This window comes from Lichenostomus cassidix, chromosome 23, assembly GCF_008360975.1.
Source record: "Lichenostomus cassidix isolate B80296 chromosome 23, HeHo_3.0, whole genome shotgun sequence".
Lineage (NCBI taxonomy): Eukaryota > Metazoa > Chordata > Aves > Passeriformes > Meliphagidae > Lichenostomus > Lichenostomus cassidix.
The window spans coordinates 3772218-3796576 of NC_139503.1; the positions used below are offsets into that span (position 1 = coordinate 3772218).

Genomic DNA, 24359 nt, shown 5'->3' on the forward strand with positions numbered 1-24359 from the left:
CCGAGCCCCTCTGGAATGCCATGGTTTGGCCAGGCAGTGCACGCTGCAGGGCAGGGAGGTTGGTCTGCACAGCAGAACAGTTCAGTGCTGCAGCGATCCCTGCAGTCCCACAGCCAGCCTGGAGGCACAGAGCGGTGCCCACACAGCACCAGCACCCCGAGACCTGCTGGGGCCTGTCCTGCACAACTGTCTGTCTGTACAGGCAGCAGGCAGAGACAGATGGGCACCCCCAGCCCCAGGATCCCACTGCAGCCACAGAGCAGGAGGAGGGAGCTGCTGTTCCTCTGCCATGAGCACAGGAGCAGCACAGCTGGTGTTAGGCTGAGGTTTGGGAAGGCAGGCACCAGCACTGCAGAGGCTGGCTGTCCCCAGAATGGGATTAGGGGCAAGGCAAGGCTGAGCAGAGCCCAGCACCAACTCAGTGCTCTGCCCTGTGCCTGCTGTTCAAGAGACACAGAAGAGCAAGTGTCATGAAAATGTTTTATTGTATAAAGCTGTAGGAAATACAGAGGACGCTGAGGTTTAGGATAGTTCCTTCTGGAGATAGAAGGAATTCCTCCATCCTTTCTTAGCTCCAAGCTCCTCATAATAGCAAACATACAAACTCTGATTTGCTGTCATCAAAGCTTCCAAACTAGGATTCAACAAGGATCTGAATACAGAGTAATAACACTTCAACATGCATAACATTTTCTGTTCCTAAGTGAAGCCCCGGTGGGGGATAGCCCCTTCATCCTGTAGTTGTGTACAAAATGATGGATATTCATGACAAATGAGTACAAAAGGGAAAAAACCAACAAGAACAGGTTTTCAGAAAAGCATGTGGCTGACTAAGCAGGAAAGCAGGGTTGGCGAAAGTGCCCCAGTGAGACAGAAGCAGAAGGATGTAGAGACAAAGCAGACATGAGCACCCCACTGCAGAGGGGCCTTAGCCCAGGGCCAGTTCAGCCATTGGGCAGGGATTGCTCAAGGCCTCCTGTCAGCCTGGGATAGCTCAAGATTCCCTGTCTTGCAGTTAGGGCCAACTGGGACCGGGGCAATGCAAAGTCCCCACCATGGGTATCACCTTTGCTTTGCTTCTTGTTTGGGACACAGTGAAGGATGAATGTGGCTGAAGGGAGACACCACTCTCTGCCTATTGCTGGGGGACACAGGCAGTCCTGGAAGAGCAGGCTGTGGATATCCTGCTGCCCTCAGCTGCTCTCTATGCTGGAGCCCTGTGCTCCTGCAGACCTTCACAGTGCTCCCAGCAGCTACCAGTCACAGGCATGGTCTGTGGGCAATGCTCCCTTCCATGAATTAACAGAGGTCTCCGGTGTTCCCAGTGCCACTGGCAGCTGGGCTCCATATAAGTGCCATCCCATGGATCCTCATGAGAGGGATGGTGCAGGAATAAAGCCCTGAGTGCTCTCAGCCTTCAATACACCCTTCTCTGGGGCTCAGCCAGATGCATCTGAGCATCAACAGGCCAGCACTCCCAGCTCCAGCTCAGCCACCCCAGCCACGGGAAGTCACGGCACAGGTGGATGGGAATGGGGTAGGTGTGGGGGGGCAGAACACCCCGTACCTACAAGGGACTTGAACTCCTCATTCACAGCTGAGAGCACCTCCATAAAGATGGTGAGCAAAGGGTCTGACCTGCAAACAGTGAGGTGCTATAGAATTCCGGAGGTGGATCCCATCTGACAGGATGCATGGCTCTTCTCCTGGCCACACTCCAGCGTGGTGTCCCCAAACCTCCACAAGAGAAGAGAGTGCACTCCATGCCTGGGCCAGCTGTGCATATGGGAAGGCTGTGCAAAGCCAACTGTGACACAGGCCAGCACAGCCAAGCTGCATGGCCCCGAGCCACTGCCTTGTGTCACATTCAGTGAGGGAAGCACATGGGGAAAAAAGAAAAGTCAGTGCTATGCTGGGGGGTGAATACATGCTGCCAGCGTACAGATCCAGCAGCCCAGTGCCAAAGCTGCTCCTGCCCTTTGCTCAGCTGGGGCCCTGGGCTCACGTCTGGTCAGACTGGAAGCAAAAAGAAAGAGTAAATAATGGGGGGTCTTGAAGCTCCTTTTTCAGCTTTATTTAGCTTTGACTGCACAGAGCTATAGCACAGCGTACTCTAGCCTTCAGGGAGGGGACACAGCAACCCCCTGAACACACCGCGGTTCGGGCTCAGCCCCCATCTCCTGTGCCTTGTGCTCAGCCCCTCAAACACTGCTGGGCAATCTGGCACAAAGGCCCTGAAGAACAGAGGAAGCCCCTGCCCCACGGTGTCCTTGGGGGCTCATAGGTCGCTGCTGCAGTCGCGGCACAGGATCTCGTCGTTGTCGGGGATGAAACCTTTCCCCACCAGCGAGGTGCTGCAGCGGGCGCAGTTGAAGCAGTCGTGGTGCCAGTGACGGTCCTCAAAGGAGACGTATTTGCCGCCACCAAAGCCTGTGGGAGGGACAGAGGGCAGTGTCAGTCTCTGGGGAAACTGGGCTGAGCTTCCTGCACACATCAAGCCCTGGCCTGCTCATCTCCAGGTCAGGTCTTCACACGCGGTGCTGGTGGTGGCACCCAAATTACTCCCCAGGATCAAATACATCTGAAATGCAAATCTCCACTCTGTGGGGGAAAAGCACTAAAATCGCTTCAGAGCAGACTTTGCAGGGTTGACATATTTGGATCAGAACCACGATTTGCTCCCCTAGGAGCAGCAGGGACAGCACCTGCACCATCACAGTGGATGAAGGCAGACAGTGCTACTGGAATCCTGGGAAGAGCCATCCTGCCACCAGCTCAGGCCCAGGCTCCTGCAGAGTCCCCACAGGAGTTTTCTTTCCCTGCTGGCAGTTGTTGGACTGGCAGGCTGTGACCCTCTTCTGCCCAGGACTGCAACAAACTGATAAGGACCAGAGGGGAAGTGGGTGCCTGGGAGCTGTCCTCAGCCAGAATCATCCTCTGAGTCACCAGCTGATTCACGGCTTCTCCTGCCTTCCCAGCAACAAGAAACTGGGAGTTGCAAGGGGGAAGGTCAAGTGGGGGAGGGCAGGAAGGAGGCCAGACTCTCTTAGGGGGTTCTGCAGAAAAGGATCCCTTACTTGCCCTGCCTTAGGCAGGTACAGCAGGTCCAGACTCCCCTGCACGAGGTGCTGCCCTAGCTATGGCTGGGAGTCCTTGGCTTTCCCTATCTGTCAACAACCTTTTCACAGGACATGGCAACTGGTATCAAAAAAGGCAAGCCAGACACATGAGATCATGCTTTGAGGAGTCACACTGAAGCCTTTTACCTGTGGGTAGAGGGAATTCCTCCCACAGGACACAGTTCACCACTTTGAAAGATGCAAAGGACCAGAAAAATCACAGGGCTCCTCAGAGAGCTGCTCTGCTCACCTGTGATGGGCTTTGTGCAGGCACTGCACTTCTTGGCATAGAGGTTCCCAAAGCACTTGATGCAGTATGGGTTGTCGTCCTGGGAGGTGAACTGCTGCCCAGCCAAGGGGGTCTTGCAGCCCGTGCAGACAAAGCACTCCTTGTGCCAGGGCTCATCCCGGTAGGTCACTCCTCCCTTGGTGAGGGTCTGCAGGAAGAGAGCACATGCTGGAGACACACAGACAAAAGGAAACAGCCCAGCCCGTGTGCTGCCACCTGAACCCTCCTCTGATAGGGCTCAGGCAGGAGCAGGGAGTTCCCTGTCCCTGGATCAGAGCTGGGGGCTCTGGGCTGTCAGGCCACACCTACCTTTTTGCATCGAGTGCAGCGAGGAGCAAACTTGCTCTCGTAACAGGGGACACAGTAATAATCCTTCTTGTCTGGGATGAAGGAGCGTGACCCGATGGGCTGCTGGCAGCTGCTGCATATGAAGCAATGCTCGTGCCAGGTCTGTCCGTTGTACTCCAGCTTTCGGGAGCCTGCAGAGAGAGCCCTGCAGTGACAGAAGGGAGCAGCGCATGCGCACACAGGGACCTGGGGGGCTGAGCAGGATGAGCTGTGCTCCTGCACACCTGGCTTTATGCTGCCCTTCCCCATGGCAGCTCAGGACCATGGGCAGCTGGAGATGGGGCTCCAGGCCCGCACCCCAGCCACACGGGGAGGGCTGCAGGAACACGTCCCCAGCACTGGCACAAAGGCCATGGCAGAGATGCCTGACATAACCTACATCTGAAGATGGTGCCAAAATAGCCAAGCAAAGACACACACGCCTTTGCCTCAGGCCATCTCCAGAGACGCTCACACATCTTCAGTCATTCTGTCTCTTCTTGTCAGCACACAGCAGAAAATGCCCAGGAAACCCTTTGTTATCTCCTCCCTCATTCACTTCCCCATGAAAAAAGGGAACAGACGGATAGGGCTGCTATCTGGCTGGACAAGCAAAGGACCCAGCCCTCTGTATGGAGGGACAGGAGAACAGAGATCCAACTCTTCCAGGCTGCTCTCATACTAGACCTGCAGCCCCAGTTGACACCAAGGGATCAGGAATAACCACAGTGCTCGAGTCTGCCTGCTCCTACCTGGCATGACAGTCTTCTCACAGGCGACACATTTGGAGGAGAACTCGCTGCAGTAGCAGTCGTTGCACAGCAGCTCCTCACCCTGGCAGGTGAATGGCTCATCGGCCAGAGAGCGATCACAGCGGAAGCAACGGAAGCAGTGCTCATGGTAATGGCGATCCTCGTAGTACAGCTCCTGGGAGTACAGCCAGCATGAGGAGGGGACCAATGGCCCAGGGAAGTGACCTGCTTGTCTGCAGGGCTCCTACTCACCCTGCAGTCGTGGCCGATCAGCTCCTTGCACTCGTCGCAGGTGTTGGCGAAGTGCGCATCGTAGCAGGGGATGCAGTATGGGCCATTGTCCATCTGGATGTACTTGCGCCCATATAAGGACTCCTTGCAGTTGTCACAGTCAAAGCACTCTGTCATGGTGGCGGTCTGAGGCCCTCCTTCACCTGCTGAGATCAGGGCAGGTGTGGGTCAGTGTCAGCTTACGCTGTCTGAGATGTCCCTGCGCAACCCTGTCACCTCCAGAGGCTAAGGACTGGAGTCCCTGTGCTGAGCCAGTGGCTGCCATCAGCATGGGGGACAGACCCACACTGTGCTCCTTCTCTGGGGCTGCGCACACTTCTCTGCAGACAGCAGAGCCTGCAATGAACCTTGCTTCAGGCTTATACTCCACAGCTGAAGCCTTTGGCACCACTCAGAAAACACGGACATGTCAACATGCAGCTAAGCTACTCACTCCTTGCTACCTTCATGGGAAGTGAAGCGTAAGTATGGACCAAAAGGGCAAAATTTCCTGCATGAAAAGTTTTGATTTGGCACCAAAACCACGCACATGCCATGTGGTTTTGTGTCCACTGTGACATCTGAGAGCCAAACACCCTAAGGGAGATTTGTCAGCCCAGCTGCCCTTTGGAGACCATGCCCTCAGCATGGTCCTTAGCAGGATTCCTCCTGAAGGCTGAAAGCTCTGCCTGAGGGGCTGCCAGCAGCTCAAACCCTGGAACTTCTCCAGAGGTTTAAAGCAGCTGCTCCATAGGGAAGCAGGAATCAGGCATTCTGCACTGTGCCTTGGCAGCAGAGCCTTGTCCAGCAAACTGTTCTGCATGTGCTGTGCCAACTACAAACACTCTCCAGGGAGAAGCTATAGGGGCAGGTGGGTGTTCCCCAAGCACCTGTTGGCTGTTGGCATAAAGGAGACCTGACAGCTCTCCTTGCCCCTTGTTTCCTTCAAGACAACAGGTTTGTGGAACTATTTTGCTTTCTCTGGGGCACTAACTCCAGAACAAGAGTATCATCCTCCTGTTTAGCTTAGCCTGGTTATTCCTAAACATGGAGTTTTCCACTTGCAAAATCACACCCTTCTTTAACCCAGGTTGCTGTCAAGTGTAGACAAGCCCACTGAGTTACATCGGAGCTGTCAGCTACAGAGCACCCCTCACTGAGGTGTTCTTCATGAATCCACCCACTTTATAAAGAGCAATTACAGCTCAATCTGCAGTTCAGCATTTAATGGTCAGGGAGCTCCCTGCCAGCTCCTGCACCCCCTCCCCACAGCCGGCTGTAGGTTGGGAGGCAGCCTGCAGGACAGGAGCTGATCCAGACAGCTCTGACTCACGGCCCAGAGCTCCCCAGGGCTATTCTTGGCCAAGCCACACAGCTCCCAGCTGTTGTCAAGCCTGGTATGTGCCGATAGGACTGCTGGAGAATAAATCCAGTGTTCCCACATGGCTACGTGACCAACCAGGGGGAAACAAAGTCCCTTTTCAGACACGGTACCAGCTGCCACCCAGGCTGCTGCCCGCTCTGTGCCCTCCAGCATGGCAGGCCAGCATGTGCCTGTGGCCACAGGGGCAGCTCCTTGCCATGTCCCTGTGAGCAGCTCAGGACACTGCTCCACCAAGCCTCCCCCAAAGCTCCAACCTGCTGCCTGCAGAACAAGGCAATGTCCAGTCTGTTACTGAATGCAAGGCAGCCACACGGTGGTTTGCTGCAAGGTGCTGAACTGGACCTGCTGCCCCAGCTCTGCCCCAGCTTGTGCTGGCACCCCAGTGTCCCTCCCTTCTGGGCACCCCCGAGGTGTTCCTGTGACTGGACAGCAGCTCCCCTGACCCCCACCCAGCTCCTGGCTGCTTCTCACACTCTGCTGCCTTCTCTGCCACCCCACCTGCCTTGGCTCCCTAAAGCCACCTGGGACCTTTCTCTCTGGCAAAGAATGAAATGGAATTTCCAACCCTCCTCCTCCCAGCCCTGGTGAAGGGAACTTTCCAAGGTGTGTCTCTAATAAAAGGGCCTCTAATGAGCACTGCTGGCCTGGGAGCTAAGGCACTGCCAGAGCAGGGAACTTCCATGTTTCTCGGTGGGATGCACTTTAGCTCTGTGGTCCAGTAACACAGGCTCAGAGGCCATCAGAAAACACAAAGGAAGCAAAACCAACCAGAATGGATAAGGCTGGGGTTTTACCAGTGACAGGGAATAAGCCTCCTGAGCACCACTACCCTGACCCTGATGCTGTCAGGGGAAGAAGTGAAAAACAAACCCTCCAAGAATGACATACCAAGGAGGACTCTAAAGCAGTAGGCCAGGCTTGCCTCCACTTGGAATGGTTTCTCCCCAAAGTCTCTGTAAGCCTGCTGCATACTGCAAACTGAGTGCTGCTCCCAGGAGCCTCACGTGGCCAAGGCTACAGTCAGTGCACATGGAAGCAGACTTTGTGCTGCCTTTTCATCAGTACAAGAACAGGCTCAGGAAGTTTGCTCAAGGTTATTTGTGTAAGATAAACTGTTTGCTCTCTTTGTTCTGGTCTCCCATGCAGAGCTGGGCAGGGGTGTCAAAGCCTGGGCAGCGCCAAAGCAAACCAGCATCTTCCTCCCTGAGATGTGGTGCTGTGAGCACAGGGGGAAGAGGAAGGTGGGACAAAATGAATGGAGTAAAAGAAATAGTAGAAAATCTCACAATTCTTACTGTGATTGTAATGATGAATCTGGAAATTGCCCTTCTTATGAAGGAAAGAAGTAGAATTTTAAAATGCATTAAAAAACCCTTTAATCAAGGCTGAGATATAGAAGGTTCAGCATAAGCCATTGCTCTTGTGCTAATGAGCATGTGCTCATCCTCTGCAGTCTGCACCACCCTGTAAACATCAGCTGTGTGTTGGGTGTGCTGGGCTGATGTCAGGAACGCCTTCCAATGCTAACCAAGGTGTTGCCCTATAATGATGGGATTGCAGTTGCAAATAGAGTGTTTGCCCACTGCCAGATGGCTTTGGTCCGGGGAACAAGGCTTGCTGAAGCAGGGTGATGGTGGGGCTGGATGTGGGATGTGCTGCTCAGCTGTCTCGCTAGCTGTTGGAGGGCAAAAATAAACACAGATATATGCCTGCCAGCTGCCTACTCTTTCCCTCTGACAGATGTAGTTGTGCTCAGGGAGCAAAGGAAGTTCAGTTCCTCTCCTATGCCCATGAACAAACAGCTTTACGAACAAGAGCTCCACTCACAAACAACATTCAAAGTGCTCCAGGATGCAAATCTGATCAGTCTGGAGCAGAGCTCAGAATAGCCTCACATATGGGAAAGGTCAGCAATTTGTCAAGGACGTACAGCAAAGTCCACTTTCTAATTAGAGAGTAACATGCACCCAACACCACCCTGGTGTCATTGTCCACAGCCAATGGCTTAGCAACAGCCCCAGGAGATCATTACATTAATTTTAGCACCGATAAACCAGGGATTTGTTATGCAAAGTAGGCAGTACAGACAGACCAGGGCCTGATCCACACAATCACTAAAGAGTTTAACTGGCCCTTTGAGAGGTTCCTCCTACAATGAACTCCTTCTGCACAGTCTTGTGTGCGTGGTGAACCTGTAACCCCATGTAACTTCACACTAGTTTGTTGTTTGTTGTCAGGTCACAACCAGCTGCTCCACACAGTCATCCTACAGCAACCCATAGGGCTATTCCTAGGGAAACACTTAATCTTTCCAGGACACAGGAAGAGACCTGCTTTTGACTGTCTGTCAGCTCCCTGCCTATTCTCACCTCCCCAGGGCTGCCTGAGCATAAATACAAGCAGTTGCAGTTCACACCTAAACAGACATGGAGAAGAGAAAGCACAACCTCACTGGGACAGGCAAATATTCCCCATGTAAGGATGAAACTGTCCAGGGACATGGCTTTGAAAGACGGTCCTCAAAGCACTCCAAGGTCAGCAGAGGAGAAGAACACTTTTTGTTCCTGCTGGCTTTCCAGAACCATTATGGGTCCTGGAATCTCTATGAAATTGTTTCTGCCTGCTGTCGACCCTAAAAGGGAAACCATCTGCTTGCTCAGAGGAGCAGCTCCAGCCCCTCCATTATGCTGGGAGTGTTTTCATTCCACGTTTCCTGACACCACTTGTGTGGATCTGCACAGGGTCACTGTACACCCTGGTTCTCGGGGGGCAGGGGCTCAGCTCCCTGGTGTGCTCTGGGGGTTTCTCCACACTTCCTCATGCTGCTGCCTCCCTGGACCCTGTCACTCTGCTCCCAAACCCACCAACACTGCTGCAGACCTGGTGCAATGGGAAGAGCATGCCTGGGGCTCTTAGAGGAGAGCTGGAGGCAGCTGGGCTGAGGTCCCAGTACTCCTTCAGGGTGACCCAGGCTGCATGGGGCACCCTTGGGAGTTCTGATGCATCAAGCCTTCAGCACCAATGAGTCACTTCCTGCCCTCAGCTCTCCACTCCAAGCTGCCTTCCAGCCTCAGCCTTCCCTGGGACAGCTCTGAAATCTTAAGCAGGAAGGAGGCTCCAGCATGGCAAGGAGTGGAGTCCTTCCAGGGACCACCAGGACAGCCACAGGCTTCACGACAGCTTCCCCATCACCAGCACAGCCAGAGGATGCTGTAGGTCACTTCTCCAACACACAGGGAAAATTTGGTTCTCACAGTCAGCCTCAGAGGCAGGAGATAAGCAGCTCAGCTGGGTGGATGGCCACAGCCTCCTTGCACCACTAGGGTGTTGTGCTCATGCATGTGAATACACCGAGCTCTGCTGAGCAAGCTGTACTGCAGCCTTTCCCCAAGCACGGGCAGGACACCCTCCTGCCCAGAGCAGTCACAGGCTGCTCCAGGCTCTGCAACAGATTGAGTAAAACGGCTGGCAGCACTGTAAGGAAACACCCTGCATTTCAAAATTGTCAGCGAGGTAGGCAGCTTCCTGAAAATGCCCACAACTTTGTGAGGAAGAATCTGTTAAAGCATCTGACAAGCCACAAGGCTTAAACTGTTGCATGATTTTAATACAGTGACAAAATAAGGGTTTCCATTTGCTCAGAAGGGATCTCTGAGGTGCCCCATCCAAAGAACAAAGCCGTATCACAGACTCCTCCTGACAGCTCTGCATATAGACAAAGGACAGTGCCAAAACCACACAAATGTCTTACTGTACTCTTAGACAGAGTACAATCAGTATGAAAATCACACCTGCCGCCAGCCCCCAGCCTGCCTGGAGGTGCCTGCAGGAAAAACTGCCCTGTTTGCACAGCCGTGATGGAGACATCACACCTGGTCCAGGCTGAGCAAGGGCAAACCACCACTACTGCTGGGCTGGACCTGTGAGGTCCCAGCAGCACAGGCAGAGGCACAAGAGACAATTCAGCCCTTGCTCTGGACTCACTTTCTTTCAGGAAAGCTGATTCTACCAGGGTCTGAGAAAGAAGCTGAAGAGTCCCTGCTGTGCAACCGTAACATTAAAAACTCTGCCTAGGAAAAAGGGAGGGAATGGTTTCAGAGTTCAAAATTTATTATTAAACATCTGTAAGGGTTAACTATTTTAGATCCTGAACAAAATTCTGGCCCTTCAGAAGTGTAGCTAGCAGCAGTAAAACTGTTTGGGAACACTGCAGAGCAGGCAGCCTATGTCATTCTGCTGACATTAAACTGGAATGTTTGCTCAAGAGATCAGCTGTTAATCTTACTCAAAATGAGCACAAAGTAAGCAAATTCTGTGCACTCAACAGGAAGTCAGGAGTTGAAACCATTTGGGCAGTTTGGACCCATCACACTCAAACAGACTATTAATTGATGGAGGAAGTCTGAGAGCAGAGGAGCAAGATAGGAACACACCAGAAACTTCTGCCCAGCTCAACACAGACCCTTTTGCCTTGCAGTTAAGAAACCCATGGCTTAAAAGCATGCCAGGAGAGATTCTGCCTTGTCTCTGAGGAGGCTTCAGAGAATAGAGAGCCAGCCTGGCCCAAGCTCCACGTGGCAGGTATCTTTCCTGCCACATGCCAGTGACACGCAGGGGATGCTGGCAGCCAGGCACAGCCAGCACTGAGGCTGGGGACTGGCCGAGGGCAGCAGCTGCACACATGGTCATGGTGGCCATAAGAGGAAGAAAGATGCTGCAGCCAAGTTTCAGGGAATGTGATTGCTGTCGCTTCAGCGTGATCAGAGGAGCAAGAGAGGCAGTCCAGGGGAAGGACTGCTCCTGTCAGCTCTTAAAGAGGAGCAAGGAACAGGTGTGCAATTACTCTCAATAAGCATGTTGTGAGCACGTTAAAATCTAGCACTCAAAGTTTAATTTTGGACGGAATTGGTTTGTGCCCATGTAACCCACAGCCATATAAATGCCTCACTGCTTATCCAAGTTAACAATCCCAGGAATCCTGGCAATAATGTTTCAAAATCTCTTTGCCCCACAAAATAAAGGTCATATGCAGTACAACAGAATTCAAACGTGAAAGCGTGACAGGAAATGACTAAGTGCACACTGAGGCCAATGTACCTTCATCTTGGATCAGCTCAGCACACAAGAATCCTGCAACTCAAACAGACATCACAGCCTATATGCAAAAAAAATAATCTGACTGCTCTAGTTGCCAGTTCTTGGGGCCTGTGCATCTCAGTGTAGCCATTACTGCAAAATAATGTAATTCCGCTCTATTTCTCTGAAGTTCCCTCACAACTGAATCCTTACTCTGTAGTTTGCCCTCTTCCTTCCCTTAGAGGCAGCTGATATTTCAATTGAGAGTGTAACCATTCTTATTTCTGAGCTGATCCATAATTTAAGTTGGTGTTTACAAAGATTTTTGCAGTCCTGAATAAAAGATACTTATGAGATTATACCTCCGTTTTGCGTAAAAAGGCAATCAAGGGACTGCCTCAAGCATCAGATGCAGCCCCAGTGAACGTGTTCTGTGCTCACATGCTGAAAACCACCCTGTACAATTTGAGCCCAGTCCCCTATTCCCTGTCTCCCTAGCAAGCCTGAAAGCTCTTTTGCTGATTAAGGCTCTGCTCAGCTTCATGTTTTTTTCCAATAAACAAAGCAACATTGACTCACAGTAGCAGGAAAAGACACATATCCCAGACATGCTTTATTTAATGCATGCCTATTACTTAAAGGGCAAAGTGAATTTTTTCACCAAATTTGGTCAAAATATTCCCTCTTCCGATTTGATTCTTTGTCTCCCAAACATGACTATTAGCAATTGGTTTCCTGTGTATAAGCAGATCTGTTGAGGGAGAGAGGTAATCTGCATCTGAGCCCTGGCAGTTTTGTGCCTTTTGGGGCTCTCCAAAATCTGCAGAGGGAAGAGAAAGCCGGGAAGGTGACAGGAGATGCTGCAGTGACACTTGTGCACAGCCTCTCACTGAGGGCCTCTGCTCTGGCTCGTTGCCCAAGAAATAGGGAAAGTCTCCCTATAAAGTGCTTTTTACAGCTGCTGGTGTTCCTTGCAGGCAAAGGCAATGCCAGCCCTGCAGCACGAAGCATGCGAGCAGCTTCTAAATCTGGGGGAGGACTGAATCCTGGCAAAGACAAATTGTCTCATGTTACCACCCCTAGAACGGCTTGGTGGTGCTCCGAAACAAAAACTAGGATGATTTGTTGCCCGGGAGATGCTGTGTGTGCCAGCTGCAGCCCTCCCTGAACAAGGCAGTGCTCTCAAGGACAACAGAGCTGAGGAGAGTGCAGAACAGGGACAGATGGGATGGCTGAGAGGGGAAGAGAACGTCTAGTCACTACCTTGCCAGTGTAGATGGGAAATAAGTTCCTTTTTGTGGACAAAGACTTCTCTGTCAGGACCTGATCTGGTCAGCAGGTGTAATTTACTTTCATGATACAGAGCTGGTTATCTTCAAACCACTCTCACTGACACCTTTAAAAATTACCCTTAAGTACTGCACAATTTAAATAAGAGAAGCCATCAGTTGCAATTGTCACGTATTTCACATAAAATCTCTACAAAATTACTCCTTGCAAGTACTAAAAAGAAATTTGCGAGATGCGCTCCTGTTTCTGCTGAGCATAGATACTTTTGTGGCACCCATGAAACGGAAAACTGTGCCACATCCAACAGACTATGTGGAAACAGCTATTTTAAGGGACACAAATGCTCATAAAATGCATGAATGCCTTTATATCAAACAGCTACACATGGAGTTTCCAACACCAATGCCCCTGGATGTGTCTATCACAGAACCAGAGCTGCTGCTTGACAGGCAGCTCAGTAAACATGTGGACTGACTGTGCATAAAAACTCAGAAAGAGAGCAAAAACTGTTCCTTTACAGAAAAAAATCCCACATGCACAGAGAAGAAGTAACAATATCAGAGTTCCTGATCCAGGTATGCGGCTTCTTTACAGAACTTCCTTCTCTCATTCCCATCTGAGATTTACAAGGAAACCGACAGGTTATAAAGGAACAAAAAGCCCAGAGTTTACACTAACAGAGGGTCCTCTCTTGGCAACTTTCTGCTAAAGACCAAGAAGAGCTGCTCTCTCAGCCCTTGAGGCAGCAGATATGAAGCAAAGCCCCATTTCTTTGCTGCAGGAAAGGTGCTCCACACTCATTCAGTGACAGAAACAGCAGCAACCTGAACTCTGATCAGTGGTAAAAACTTCCCAAAGCTGTTCACGTGCTCAGGCAGCTCAAGGGCTTCACTGCAAGGAGACACCACCAATGCCAACAACCCTCCCTTGGCTCTCAAACTCATCAGAACAAAAGTGCTCCATTTACAAGCTATCTGTCCCAAACTGGCAAACCCTGGAAGCAGAAGCTGAGCCCAATTCTGTTACCTTGCATTGCTGAAAGCGATGGAGCAGCACAAACCCAGGGTGCTCCTCTAGTCCCCCACCTCACTGTCAGCTACAGCAGGTGCCACCAGCCAGAGACTCCAACGAGTAAATCATCACTTCAGCAGCAAACACTCAAGTGCTTGTCCAGGAACAAAAGCAGTCACATCATAAACCCAGGGTGACATCAGCAGGGGGATTGTATTTCCTACAGGGGTTTAAATGTCATTACTTGTGACTAGAAATTGGACACTTGCAATAAAAGTTACTCTAAATTTTAATAAGAGACATAATTCCAGTTTTGTGTAGACATATTTCATTTCTGAAGCCTTTCTATTGCTCAATATCATGATGAGAAATTAAAAAAAAAAAAGGAATAAGGAAAATCCTAACATAAAGTGAAAAACTCATTAACATTATTAGCCTGACTTACCAAGTCAGGTGCTAACGAGGTGAGCAGCAGAACTCTGGATTGTCACTGGAAAGGGTCAGTGTGGCTCAAACAGCATGATCTACTCGAGGCCCCTTTTATTCAATGTTCTGCTCTGCATCTTCTTCTAAAATTAAAACTCAAAGCTATCAAGGACCTAAAAGCATTATTTCATCATTCTGCAGTTAAGTTGCTGTTTCAGGCAGCATGAAGCACAACACAATCCGTGCACCTTCACCAACCTGACATGCAGTTATGATTTCCCACACTCAGCTCTGGGCTTTCCAAAACCAACATATCCAAGACTTCTACACATGCACATTGGGCCAGATTTAATCTTTCTGTGAGTTATATAGTGTTTGTATAGGGTTGAGAAATAGTAGAAGTAAAACTTCTCTTGGCTGAGGTACATGCAACATGCTGTGCACTTTTTGCTATTAATGACTCTTGGTGAGTACACTGCTAGTCTGTAGTATTCCAGAATGTTCTGAGTTAGGCACACAGCAATTTTCTTGATGTGAACTGTTCACTGACTTACAAGGAGCCACTGAAATGCTTTTATATTTAAATGCTGAATTTTCTATTCGGAAATGTCCATGTACCAAGGAAAGAGGCAGATGAGAATAAATAATCCAAATTTAGGGACACAAACTAGTTTCTTTACCTGGGAAGTAGTTTAGCTCCCTGACTCTCTACTGCCAGGAACACAAACATACGTGATGATCCAGTGCAAGACCATTAATGCAAAAGTCCTCAGTTTCCACAGAGCTGACATCCTACACCTCTCATTGGATTGTGGCTTCCTCAACTCCCTAACAGCTGTCACCAGCAAAAACATTATTTACCCTTGTAATACCTGCAGGTCAGGCAGTAACGTTATCTCCCCCCTGGGATTTGCACCTCAGAGAGTTCTGGCACAAGGTAAAGCCTGTAGAACTAAAAATGGAACCAAGATCCAAGTTCCATCTTTCTTCTCCTTCTGAGATGCAGTGCTTATCCCCGTCAGTGGAAACTGTGACACTCACTAACGCCTGTTACAGACCTGAGTCTACAGATTGCACAACCAACTCGGTGAGAAGCAGGAGAAAAGGGAGGAGGAGAAGAGAGGGACATGGTTTTTAAGGTCCCTTCCAAACCTGTAACAGACAGACTGTGCTGTGCTGTTAGAAAGCACAGCTAATCCAGACTCTGCACCTCTCAACCAACACTGCCTCTGCTAGCTGCTCCTGCTATTGAACCTTGAGGGTTTAGCAGTGCTGGCAGGCAGAACTGGAATAGGGCAGCAGCAGGAAGTTATGCACCAGTTCAAAATGGGTTAGCTTTTAAGAAAGAAAAAGGCCATGTTTTCCTTAAATGAGGGTGGTGGAATTCCAAGGTGAGGTGACAAGCCTGGCAGAAGTCAGGAGTTTAGGCTGGTACTGGGAATCATGATGCTGACAAAAGCAGTCCTTGCGCTCAGGGACAGCTTAGCACTGATGTTTTTTGTTGCTATTCTTTTTTTGTTGTCTTCCCATCCTGAGCAATATCCAGGAACAGTGCCATCAGGTGTGGACCTCAGAGAGGAATTTTTGTCTTCAACCATGCTGAAGGTTAGGCCTTTCAGATACATATTTTATATGATCCCCTTTCTTTTGTTTCATTAGAAGAACTACAAAAAGGACAATTTTTACAAGGAGCGTGAGTGTACATGCTGGTTGTGTACAATCTGCAGCCACACAGACCTGAACCACAACAGAAATTACCTCTGACACACTCACATGAGGAAAATCTTGTGGGCTTGGATCATTCAAGAAATTAAAGTTGCTTTACAGCTACAGGAAAAACACATGGCCAGAATGAGTTCTAAACGGGTAAGATACAGTCTAAAAATCAACTGCTAATTGTTTTTACAATTTGTATTTTATATTAAAAAACCTTAAGACCTTAGGAGGCAGAGCTGAGCCTGGAAAGGATTTTTATGGTTACAGTGTAAACCCGAAAGCAGGGAGCTACAACAGAACTAGTCCATTACATCTCAAACCTTGATCCTGGGTTCTGCCTCAAGCAGCTGGGATTATTTCTCCAGTTAAGCAAATTCCTGTAACTAAAACCCACTCTGATATTTAAATAAATTTGGAGAAGATGCTGAGTAGTCACACTGCTTCACAGATAGCAAGATCAGAACTGTATTATTTGATGGACTTCTAAGAGAACACTTGAAATTTGGACAAAGAAATTTAAAATATCAAGGTCATATTTACATTCCAGGGTAATAATTAAATACTTAATATCTTGTGGTTCTACTTTTCTAGGTTTTTCTACACACCAAAATATTTAGTCATGTGAAAACCATCTGTAGCAGCTGGAAGACATTCATTTGGCCCGCCAAGATCAATTAGTTTAAAAATACACAAATAAAGCATTCGTTTTATTTCCAAAAAGCTGCTGCTCTTGGTTCGCTTATGGTGCTGCTGATTAATGCTTATGGAAGTTCTCAAAAAGAGGTATCAGATGCCAGTTTCACAAATATCTGTTAAGTAAAACAAGGCTTGTGTTTAGGTTAATGCTCTTCTGGACTAACCCAAGTCATTATTCACAGCAATATGAAAACCAGCTTGCAAACACTTCAATCCCTATTTTTAGTCTTTCAAATCCACAATGCTGAAATCTGCTTTTAAAAATTGATGAAAAGAAATTTCTCTTCAGGACTGGGGTTCAGATACCTGCGTTTAAGGATTACAAGACCTAAGTGGCCAAGCATGTCTTTTCTCTCCAAGAAGTTCCTGCATAATCTTCACAGAGCTTTTCAGAGTCAAGTAAACAAGAGGCACAGCTGCAACTGTAAAAAGGGTTGAATTTGGCTTAGTATCCATAGAGATTACTTCTCTGGCCAACAGCTTGCAAAGGGTTATTTCTCAGCTCATCATTTTTCTTTTGCTGGAAGATGCTGAGGTTTTAGCAAAGTTTCTGCAGAGCATGCAACAGAATTCAACATTTGCTCAGCTAATGAGTTAAGTCATCGCAGCTCTCCAATGGCTTGAAGATTATGGGTGTAGGAAAAGGGAATGCTCACAGAGGGGAACTTTTGAGCAGTCACCACCAAACTGCGGTTAAAACAGACACCAATGACTCTATTCAGCTCCCAAACCTCAGACAGTTTCCATTTTCTCAATAACAAAGCATTTTTGTGGAATGAGGTAACAGCCTCCATCTGCCAGGTCGACATCTCCACTAAGATTTCTCAAGAGTGTGGCTGACGAGGGCTGGCCAGCGGAGCCAGGATGGCGAGAGAGGCAGGAGAGTCCCTTTTGCCTGGGCAACACAGGGACATCCTGCAGTGGGACACACATGGAGAGGAGCCCCTGGGGTGCCATCACACAGACCCTCCTGGGGGTTTGACTCACAAGCAGCCTGGAGCAAGCTCCACACACTGCACAGCTGGAGAGCCAAAAGGCCAAGAAAAGGGTTGAGGCTTGTCATTACAGGGTCAGGCAGGAGGGAGCAGAATGCAAATGGTACCATAGGTCCAGCACCCCCATCGTGAGTGGGTTATGAGCACAGAGAATGTGATTTAGAAGCCAACACGGATCTGCAGGCACACACTGTGCAAAGGGCAGTGCAGACATCCTGCTCCCTGAGGACAGCACAGCCCATGGGACTGGCCACTCAAGCTGCAATACACCCTCCCACACCTGAAATGCCAAAAGCTCTGAGGCAGAGCAGTTAAAGCCTCACACCACAGCCTGGGAAAGGGTTTGGTTTTGTTCTTGCCTTGTTTCTTGAATTTGGCAGCTTATATTTGACACCTCAGTTCCAGGGATGCTGAGCACCCAATCATTCTTTTGATTTCAGGCAAAGCCAGCTCAGTTCCTCTGAAAAGCAGATCCCCATTTAGATCCAGATGAACATTCCAGTTCCTGTCAGGATCCCCTCACCCAACTCTCACCTCCCTGTGAGCAGCTGGTCACTGAGCTCTCTTGCAATTTTGAGACTCTCATCTCCAGGTTCAACCCCCCCCACATCTGGTTCTCCCATCTAAAGCAAGGCAATTTTCCAGTTGGTTTTCTGATGGCCTTTGCATTCCTGTAACACTTCCTCCTGAAGTTTAGAAAACATTAACACTAACCTCCTCACTCTCTGGTGTAATTCCAGGTGGATGCCTGGTGAGTGGCACCTTCTTTCCCAGCCAGCACAAAGCATTTCCCAAGCCCATTTTCTTCCTATGAGGAATGCTGCTGTCAAATCTCAAAAATCCACACTGCTAATACTAGCCTTCTACAAGGTCAGCCAAAGAGGACTTCCATCATGGATGAACTTTGCTGGAGAAGGCTCCCTGGGGATTATCAGAATAGCACAGTCAAGCCCAGATGGCCACAATGTGCTGAGCACATTTCCCGCAAAGACAGCGGCGAGGCAGAGACCTCTGCAAATCAAAGTGCACCCTGATTTCTGCCATCTGCTGAACACTGAGGGCCAGGCTGAGGCCTTTGGGAAAGGTCAGGACAGTCTTACAGGCTCTCAAGATATTGCTTTTGTTCTTACTCTTTGCTTCTCCATTCCTTCGTTAGAAGATACTAATCTCTCTGTAAGGCAGTTACTTGGAGCCAAGGCTTTAGATATTATTGCAAAACATATGCTTAAAAGAGACTGGAAATTATGTTGGCAGTGTTACAGAGGGGAGCAAAGCACAGCTTTGGGTCAAAACAAAGAAAAAAAAAATCTAAGCTAGTAAGCAATTCCCATGCGATAGTTAAGGAGAGCCAGCAAAAGCTTCTTCTAGAAAGAAAACAATACTGTGAGAACGAAGCTAACGAGAGCTGGCTCTTGGAAAAATAAAACAGCTAGTAATGAGCCAGAGCATTGCCAACAGCACATAGCCAAGAGAATCTTTCTGGGAAACCGACCCAAGCCGTTACGCTGGAAAGCCCTGAGGGACTAGGGACCTTGAGGCTAAAAGCTGGCAAATTGTTTCATCAGTTAAGGTTGGTCTCAATGTTTTCTACTGTGTAAAAATAATTTGTTTTAGCCTACAGGTCTCTACAGAGCACTGGGTAAATTCAGGCTACTTCCTTTGGGAAGGGAAATGGAGAGCCTGGCAAAGCCCTGCCCAATGGGACATTTTCAGGGGTTTCCCACCATCACTGACAGCCCTCCAGCCCGAGGCACACACAGCCCACTGGCTCTGCTGTATTCCCTGTATTCCCCACAGGGCCTTTGGAGCTGCTGCAGCTCACTGGGCACCACGTGCCAATTGCCAGGGTGGGAATATCCCCTGAGCTGCTCTGGTCAGCCTTCCAACAAAAACATGATGCATGTGCCTCTGTAAAACCACCTTCTGGAGGCTCATTCACCAAAAATGGATACAGTCAGGGCAATGATCCTGATATATCTTGTTTCCCAGAGAGATAAAGAGGAGACCTTGTTCTCCCTCTCTATTTCCCAGATTAGTTCATGCACCCACCAGGATCTAGATGCCAATACAGAGTGGCAAAGGCAAGGTCTGTGTTTGCAGCTCACTCGTTCCTTGCCAGTCCAGATCCAAGCCACAGGACTCCACCAAGAGCACAAGACAACTAATGTGTGCTCCAGCCAGGCTTCTGCATCGGCAGAGAAAATCCCTGCATTGGCAAGGGATGTCAAGGTGCTGTCTAAAGATGTTCTTTCTCTTCCAACTCCTCTGATTCATGTTGCCATCTTCCTCGCAACTGACCTAAATAACATGTTCGGGCAGCCCTGGAAGCGTTTCCATCTCATACTGCAATAACAGTGAGATCTCCGCATCTGGAAAGGGAATTTCTCAGGGAAGTCACACCACAGGTGGATTTACAGCGTCCTTCTCAAGAAAGGAACAGAAGCACCCTGTCTTATCTAATCAGTGAGACTTCCTGGCTGCAGGAGAACAAAGGTTGCCCAGGAGCAGGGAAAACACATGCTACGTCTGTGCCCAAGCCCCAGGAGATCTGAACAATGTGGGCAGATTACTCAGTTACCTCATTTCCAGGTGTGCTGTCAGCATGAGCCATGACTGGTTTGGAATGAAAGAGGTAAAATCGTTCCTAGATCTGGACTTGTCTGCGTGGTTTGTGGTAATTACTGCTCAGTAGCCATGAATCCTGCAATGCCATATCACACTCTCAGCCCTCAGTTCTCTAACCTTCTCTAACCCCACAGACCATTCCACTGCAGAAGGAGAGGGTGCAGGACCACATTGTCCCTCCAGAGCCAAAGACCCCAGGAAGGGAAAAGCAAAGAAAACCACTGTAGAAGGACTTCAGTAGGTCAGCCCTCTCCACACATACAGTGACTATGTGTGCTGGTAACATACAGGCACCTAAACCAGCTTTATTCCCAGACAATTACAACAGATGCCTTTCTTATTCCAAAGCTACACATAAATACAGATACATTTTCCCTATTGCAATAGAAAGGAAGTTATACTTGATCCATACCAACTCTTTTTCAGGGAATTGAGCTTTAAAACTAAAGCAGAAAAGCTGCCAGCAAAACTTGTGCATCTTTGTGCTACAGTTAGTCCGTAACAACGAGTGTGCATGTGTTATCTGTAGTTTTTATTAGCTCATATTTACTTTGGCTGCACATGCAAGCAGTCATTTAAACAGGGTGAGAGAGGAAAATCTTGGACTCTCAACAATGGCCAAGCAGTTTAATCTGCCACTGGGGACAATGACTTGACTCCTAGTGGCGTGTAGCGCTGGCAGGGTCAAGTGTAACATGTGCTGAAGGAAGCACTAGGGAAGCAGATCTCTGACTGTTCCAACAACACCAAGCATTTCCTTGAGCTATTCAGAGGTCTCTTTGCCCCTCCTGTGTAGAGAAAACAGCTCCAGCTGTCCAGTCACCTGCGCTGGCTTCTCCACTCACTGGATTAATGACACTGGTGGCTGCCAACAGCTCCAGGTTAGATGCAGCACATTCCTCATTCCTTAAAGCTCAGATGTTAAAAGCTAAGTTAGGAAGCAGTCAAGATCATGTCCTTGGCATCAGCACCAGGTTGGTGCTGGAAGGTGATTTATATTCCTGAGCTTTCTGGCACTGGGCAGATTGACCATAAACATCAACACACTGTTGTTCCAGCCACGACATCAATCAGAAGGGTTCAGAATTATATCTATCCACGCTGCTGATTTATTAGTACTTTTTTTTTGTATTTGAGAATAAATCACATAATTCTACAGCTTGCAAGCATGGGACAATCTAAAGTAACATATTCAGAAGCAAATAAAAAATGAAATTTATTAATGTTAACAATTAGATGACCAGGCCAAATCAAGTCAAAGTGAGGCTACACTAAGCGCAAGAATGAAAATTTCAGGATTTTTATTCCATTGCTCTTTGGATTCTGGGTTAAGACATTTCTAAATAACTCCTATTAACTATTAATTTAGCCCTAATGGATGTCTCCTTCAGATTCCTCCCAGAGCAATATTATCCTCTTGGTGGGCCCCTGTGAGTAAGGGCAAAATAATTTGTTAAAATTGTTCTCCATTTAGGAAGTATCAACAGACACAAAGTGGTCGCTCAGCAGAGGCAGTTCTGATGGAGTGAAATACAGGAAGGTGGAAGCCATGTGGCATTCTTCAATTTCCCCTTTCCTTTCACAAGCAGACCCTTGATATTTTCTTCAACAGGAAAACTGACACTCCCCCTCCATGTAAACTGCTGACAATTGTATTTTACACCTGGTAAAACCAGAGCAAAACGGAAGGAAGAGAAGAAACAAAGACCAAGGACTTTTCTCAGACACTACATCTCCACAGAATGAAGTATTTTCCTTTCCACCACTTCTGAGCAGACAGTCCAGTAAACACACCCCAGCCTTCATGGGAAATGCCCCCTCCTCACAGGCAGCAAAACTCCTGCAGGCATCAATAGGGATCTTGGTGGATCACCAAGGAAATCTCGTGCTTCAGTGCTGCAATTACCATAGAAGTCCTTTTTAAGGGAGAGGGCATTGGAAACACTTTGAGCACTGGGAGTAATCAATTTTTTTCCATCTTTCTGCTGGCATTTCAAACACCAGCCAGCTGTGTAACAGCACCAACTCAGCTGCAATTAGGAACACAGCAGAAAGCATCTTACCTCATCAGGCAAGCAATGGAGCAAGCAAGAGCTGGCTGGGAACAGAACTGAGTGCTTCCAAAGTCGGTGCACTGGGAATTTTGATAACCTGCCTGCAGAGAAGTTTTCTCTGGCTCTGTCAGTTAAAGGTTCACCTCAGTCTTAAAGCTGCTACATCCAAAACCAGAAAAGAACATCACTGAACTCATACCCCTCAGAAATCAACTGACAACCAGAGAATACTGCCTACAGTCATACAAGGCCAGTCCATGACAGACAAATAACCACATGTCATCAGGGACACCACGATGACACCAGCCAGGAAAGAGACTCCTGCCTTTCCTCCCCAGGATGACCTCGGAGAGCTGAGCTATCCTGCTGCCAGCTGTGTTCTCAGACTGTTCCAGTGCCTGCTGCAGAAAGAGCCACAGCAAACACCTCAGCTGAGCTGAGGGCAGATGTCCTGCAGGAACAGCAGTGACCTGCTGTCCTCCCAAAGACTGGGGAACCACAGCGACCTTCTACTCACTGCTCAGCTCTTCAGATGCTGTTCTGCAGGCAGGGGAAAAGGACAGATTTTACCCCGAGAGTCATCTCAAAAAATCCAACACAGAGAGACAGGAGTGCTCCAGAAGCTGAAATCATGGAACAGTTCACAGGGCCTCCTGCTAGGGAATTCTGGCTGTTTCTAAACACTCCTTATGCACAGGTTTATGGAGTTCATATGCCAAAACATACCTTTTGTTGTAGAGCATCTGCTATAATTAGTGCCCACAACTAAACTGTATCACCTATATTTTTGTCTCCTGGGCTATGCCACCATTTTAAAAACTGTACAAAATTACAGACCCAGCTGGTAAGAATGAAACTACTGCTGACAATTCTATGTCTCAAAGAAAGTGGTCAGCAAAAAAATGCAAGGGAACAATACAGACTCCATGGTAGGGAAAGGAAAGAGGATGGCACAAAAATAAGACAGGAGCAAAGTCAGACTTCCTCTTTCCTGCTGTCTTGCCTATCATGAAGTTAAACCACACAATGACAAAACAAATTAGGGAAAAAAGGCAGTTTCAACACCTGGTCAGCTAGGAGAGCCACAGATTTCTAGTGCTTGGTAGAGGAATCAGAAAAGTAAAAGGAATGTCCCTACACTCTTCCCTAGAGGCCTGTGCTGCCACCAGGATCCTGCACCCACCAGAGTTTCACCCGTTCCTCTGCTCCTAGGAATTGTTTTCTACTTTGGAAAGATTCCTTTACCATTTTCAAAAATGAGAAACAGTGAATATAGCAAGTTCAGATAAAAGTAGAGAGACCTCAATATCAAATCCTGCCCTATGAAGAGATCTAACTCCAGCACATGGCATCTGTTTGCGCTGCAAGTCTGCGGAGAGAAATTCCTACCACCACGCTTCGCCCAGGCTAACTGGAAAGTGAATCCAACATCTCCACGAGTTCTCATGAAAGTCAGTAATTAATGCAACCACAGGTACAGAACTGCAAACGGATAAAGAGAACGGTAAAAAGTTACCTGTACGAAAACAAAACCTGAAACATAACTGTGTTGAGGAAAAAAAAAAATTGCAAAGATCCTGAGCTATTTTCTGATGTGAGATCCAAACTGTGACTTCCGAGTCTTTGTCTAACACACACACACACAAAGCAAGGCTTACAGTCCTTTCCCATCGCTACCCCGGGATTCTCTGGAAAAAAAGCAACCACTCCGGATGCGTTGAAAATTTTCCTGTGCCACATTTGAGCATTTGGATATAGTTTACTCCCGGCTCTGTTGGCTGGGTAAAGTCTCAATCCTCTCTTCATAAAACACAGCTCAAGCTCCCAACTTCACCGTCTGGGAGAGGGGCACGGCCCGAAGATTTAGATTTTTCCTTTTGGAAAGCGGTGCTGCCGGAGCACAGAGAGCTCTCTGGCAAGGGACATCCCAGCACCGCCACGGTGAGCCCGGCAGGGTCCCGGGAGATGCCCGAGTCCGGAGACACCGGGGACACGGTGCCTTCCTTCCCTGCAGCCCCCAGGGCACCCTGCCGCCCGACCCGCCCGGCCAGACCCACCTGGTCAGCGTCCCGGGGCCGCGCTGCCGCTCGCTGTGCCCGGCGATGGGCAGCCTGGGCTCAGCTCGGCTCCGCTCGGCTCGGCTCGGCTCCGCTCGGCGCTGCTCCCCAGCCGAGAGCGCGGAGCCCGGCCCGGGGCGGGGCGGGGCGGGGGGCGGCCCGGGGCCGGCTCGGCCGGTGCCCGCCCAGCACAGCGCTGAGGCGCCGGGAGGCGCTGCGCCGCCCTCAGCACGCGGGGAGCGGGACGGTGCGGCCCGCGATGCTCTGCCGGC

At 49.1% G+C, this 24359-nt stretch overlaps 1 protein-coding gene across 4 annotated transcripts; it reads right to left on the reverse strand.

Annotated features, from left to right (window-relative positions):
• Positions 1-466: 466 nt before the first annotated feature.
• Positions 467-24259, reverse strand: FHL3 (four and a half LIM domains 3). Of its 4 annotated transcripts, none has more exons than XM_085081425.1 (6): positions 24088-24259; positions 4740-4921; positions 4488-4662; positions 3718-3887; positions 3370-3556; positions 467-2430 (listed from the first exon to the last, which is right to left on the reverse strand). In XM_085081425.1, exons 2-6 carry the CDS (start codon positions 4893-4895, stop codon positions 2279-2281), a joined length of 840 nt encoding a protein of 279 aa, XP_084937551.1. In that variant the 5' UTR covers positions 4896-4921; positions 24088-24259; the 3' UTR covers positions 467-2278. The 4 variants fall into 4 exon arrangements, with proteins under 4 accessions (XP_084937551.1, XP_084937550.1, XP_084937548.1 ...); XM_085081424.1 differs by having other exon boundaries at positions 4740-4924; positions 24088-24254; XM_085081422.1 differs by lacking the exon at positions 24088-24259 and adding an exon at positions 13534-13686 and having other exon boundaries at positions 4740-4924.
• Positions 24260-24359: the final 100 nt, after the last annotated feature.

Coding starts and splice junctions, on each gene's coding strand:
- FHL3 (XM_085081422.1), bottom strand. Junction 4,663..4,739: donor TGATCGGCCACGACTGCAGG/GTGAGTAGGAGC, acceptor CTGTACTCCCAG/GAGCTGTACTACGAGGATCG. Junction 3,888..4,487: donor TGAGAAGACTGTCATGCCAG/GTAGGAGCAGGC, acceptor CTCTCTCTGCAG/GCTCCCGAAAGCTGGAGTAC.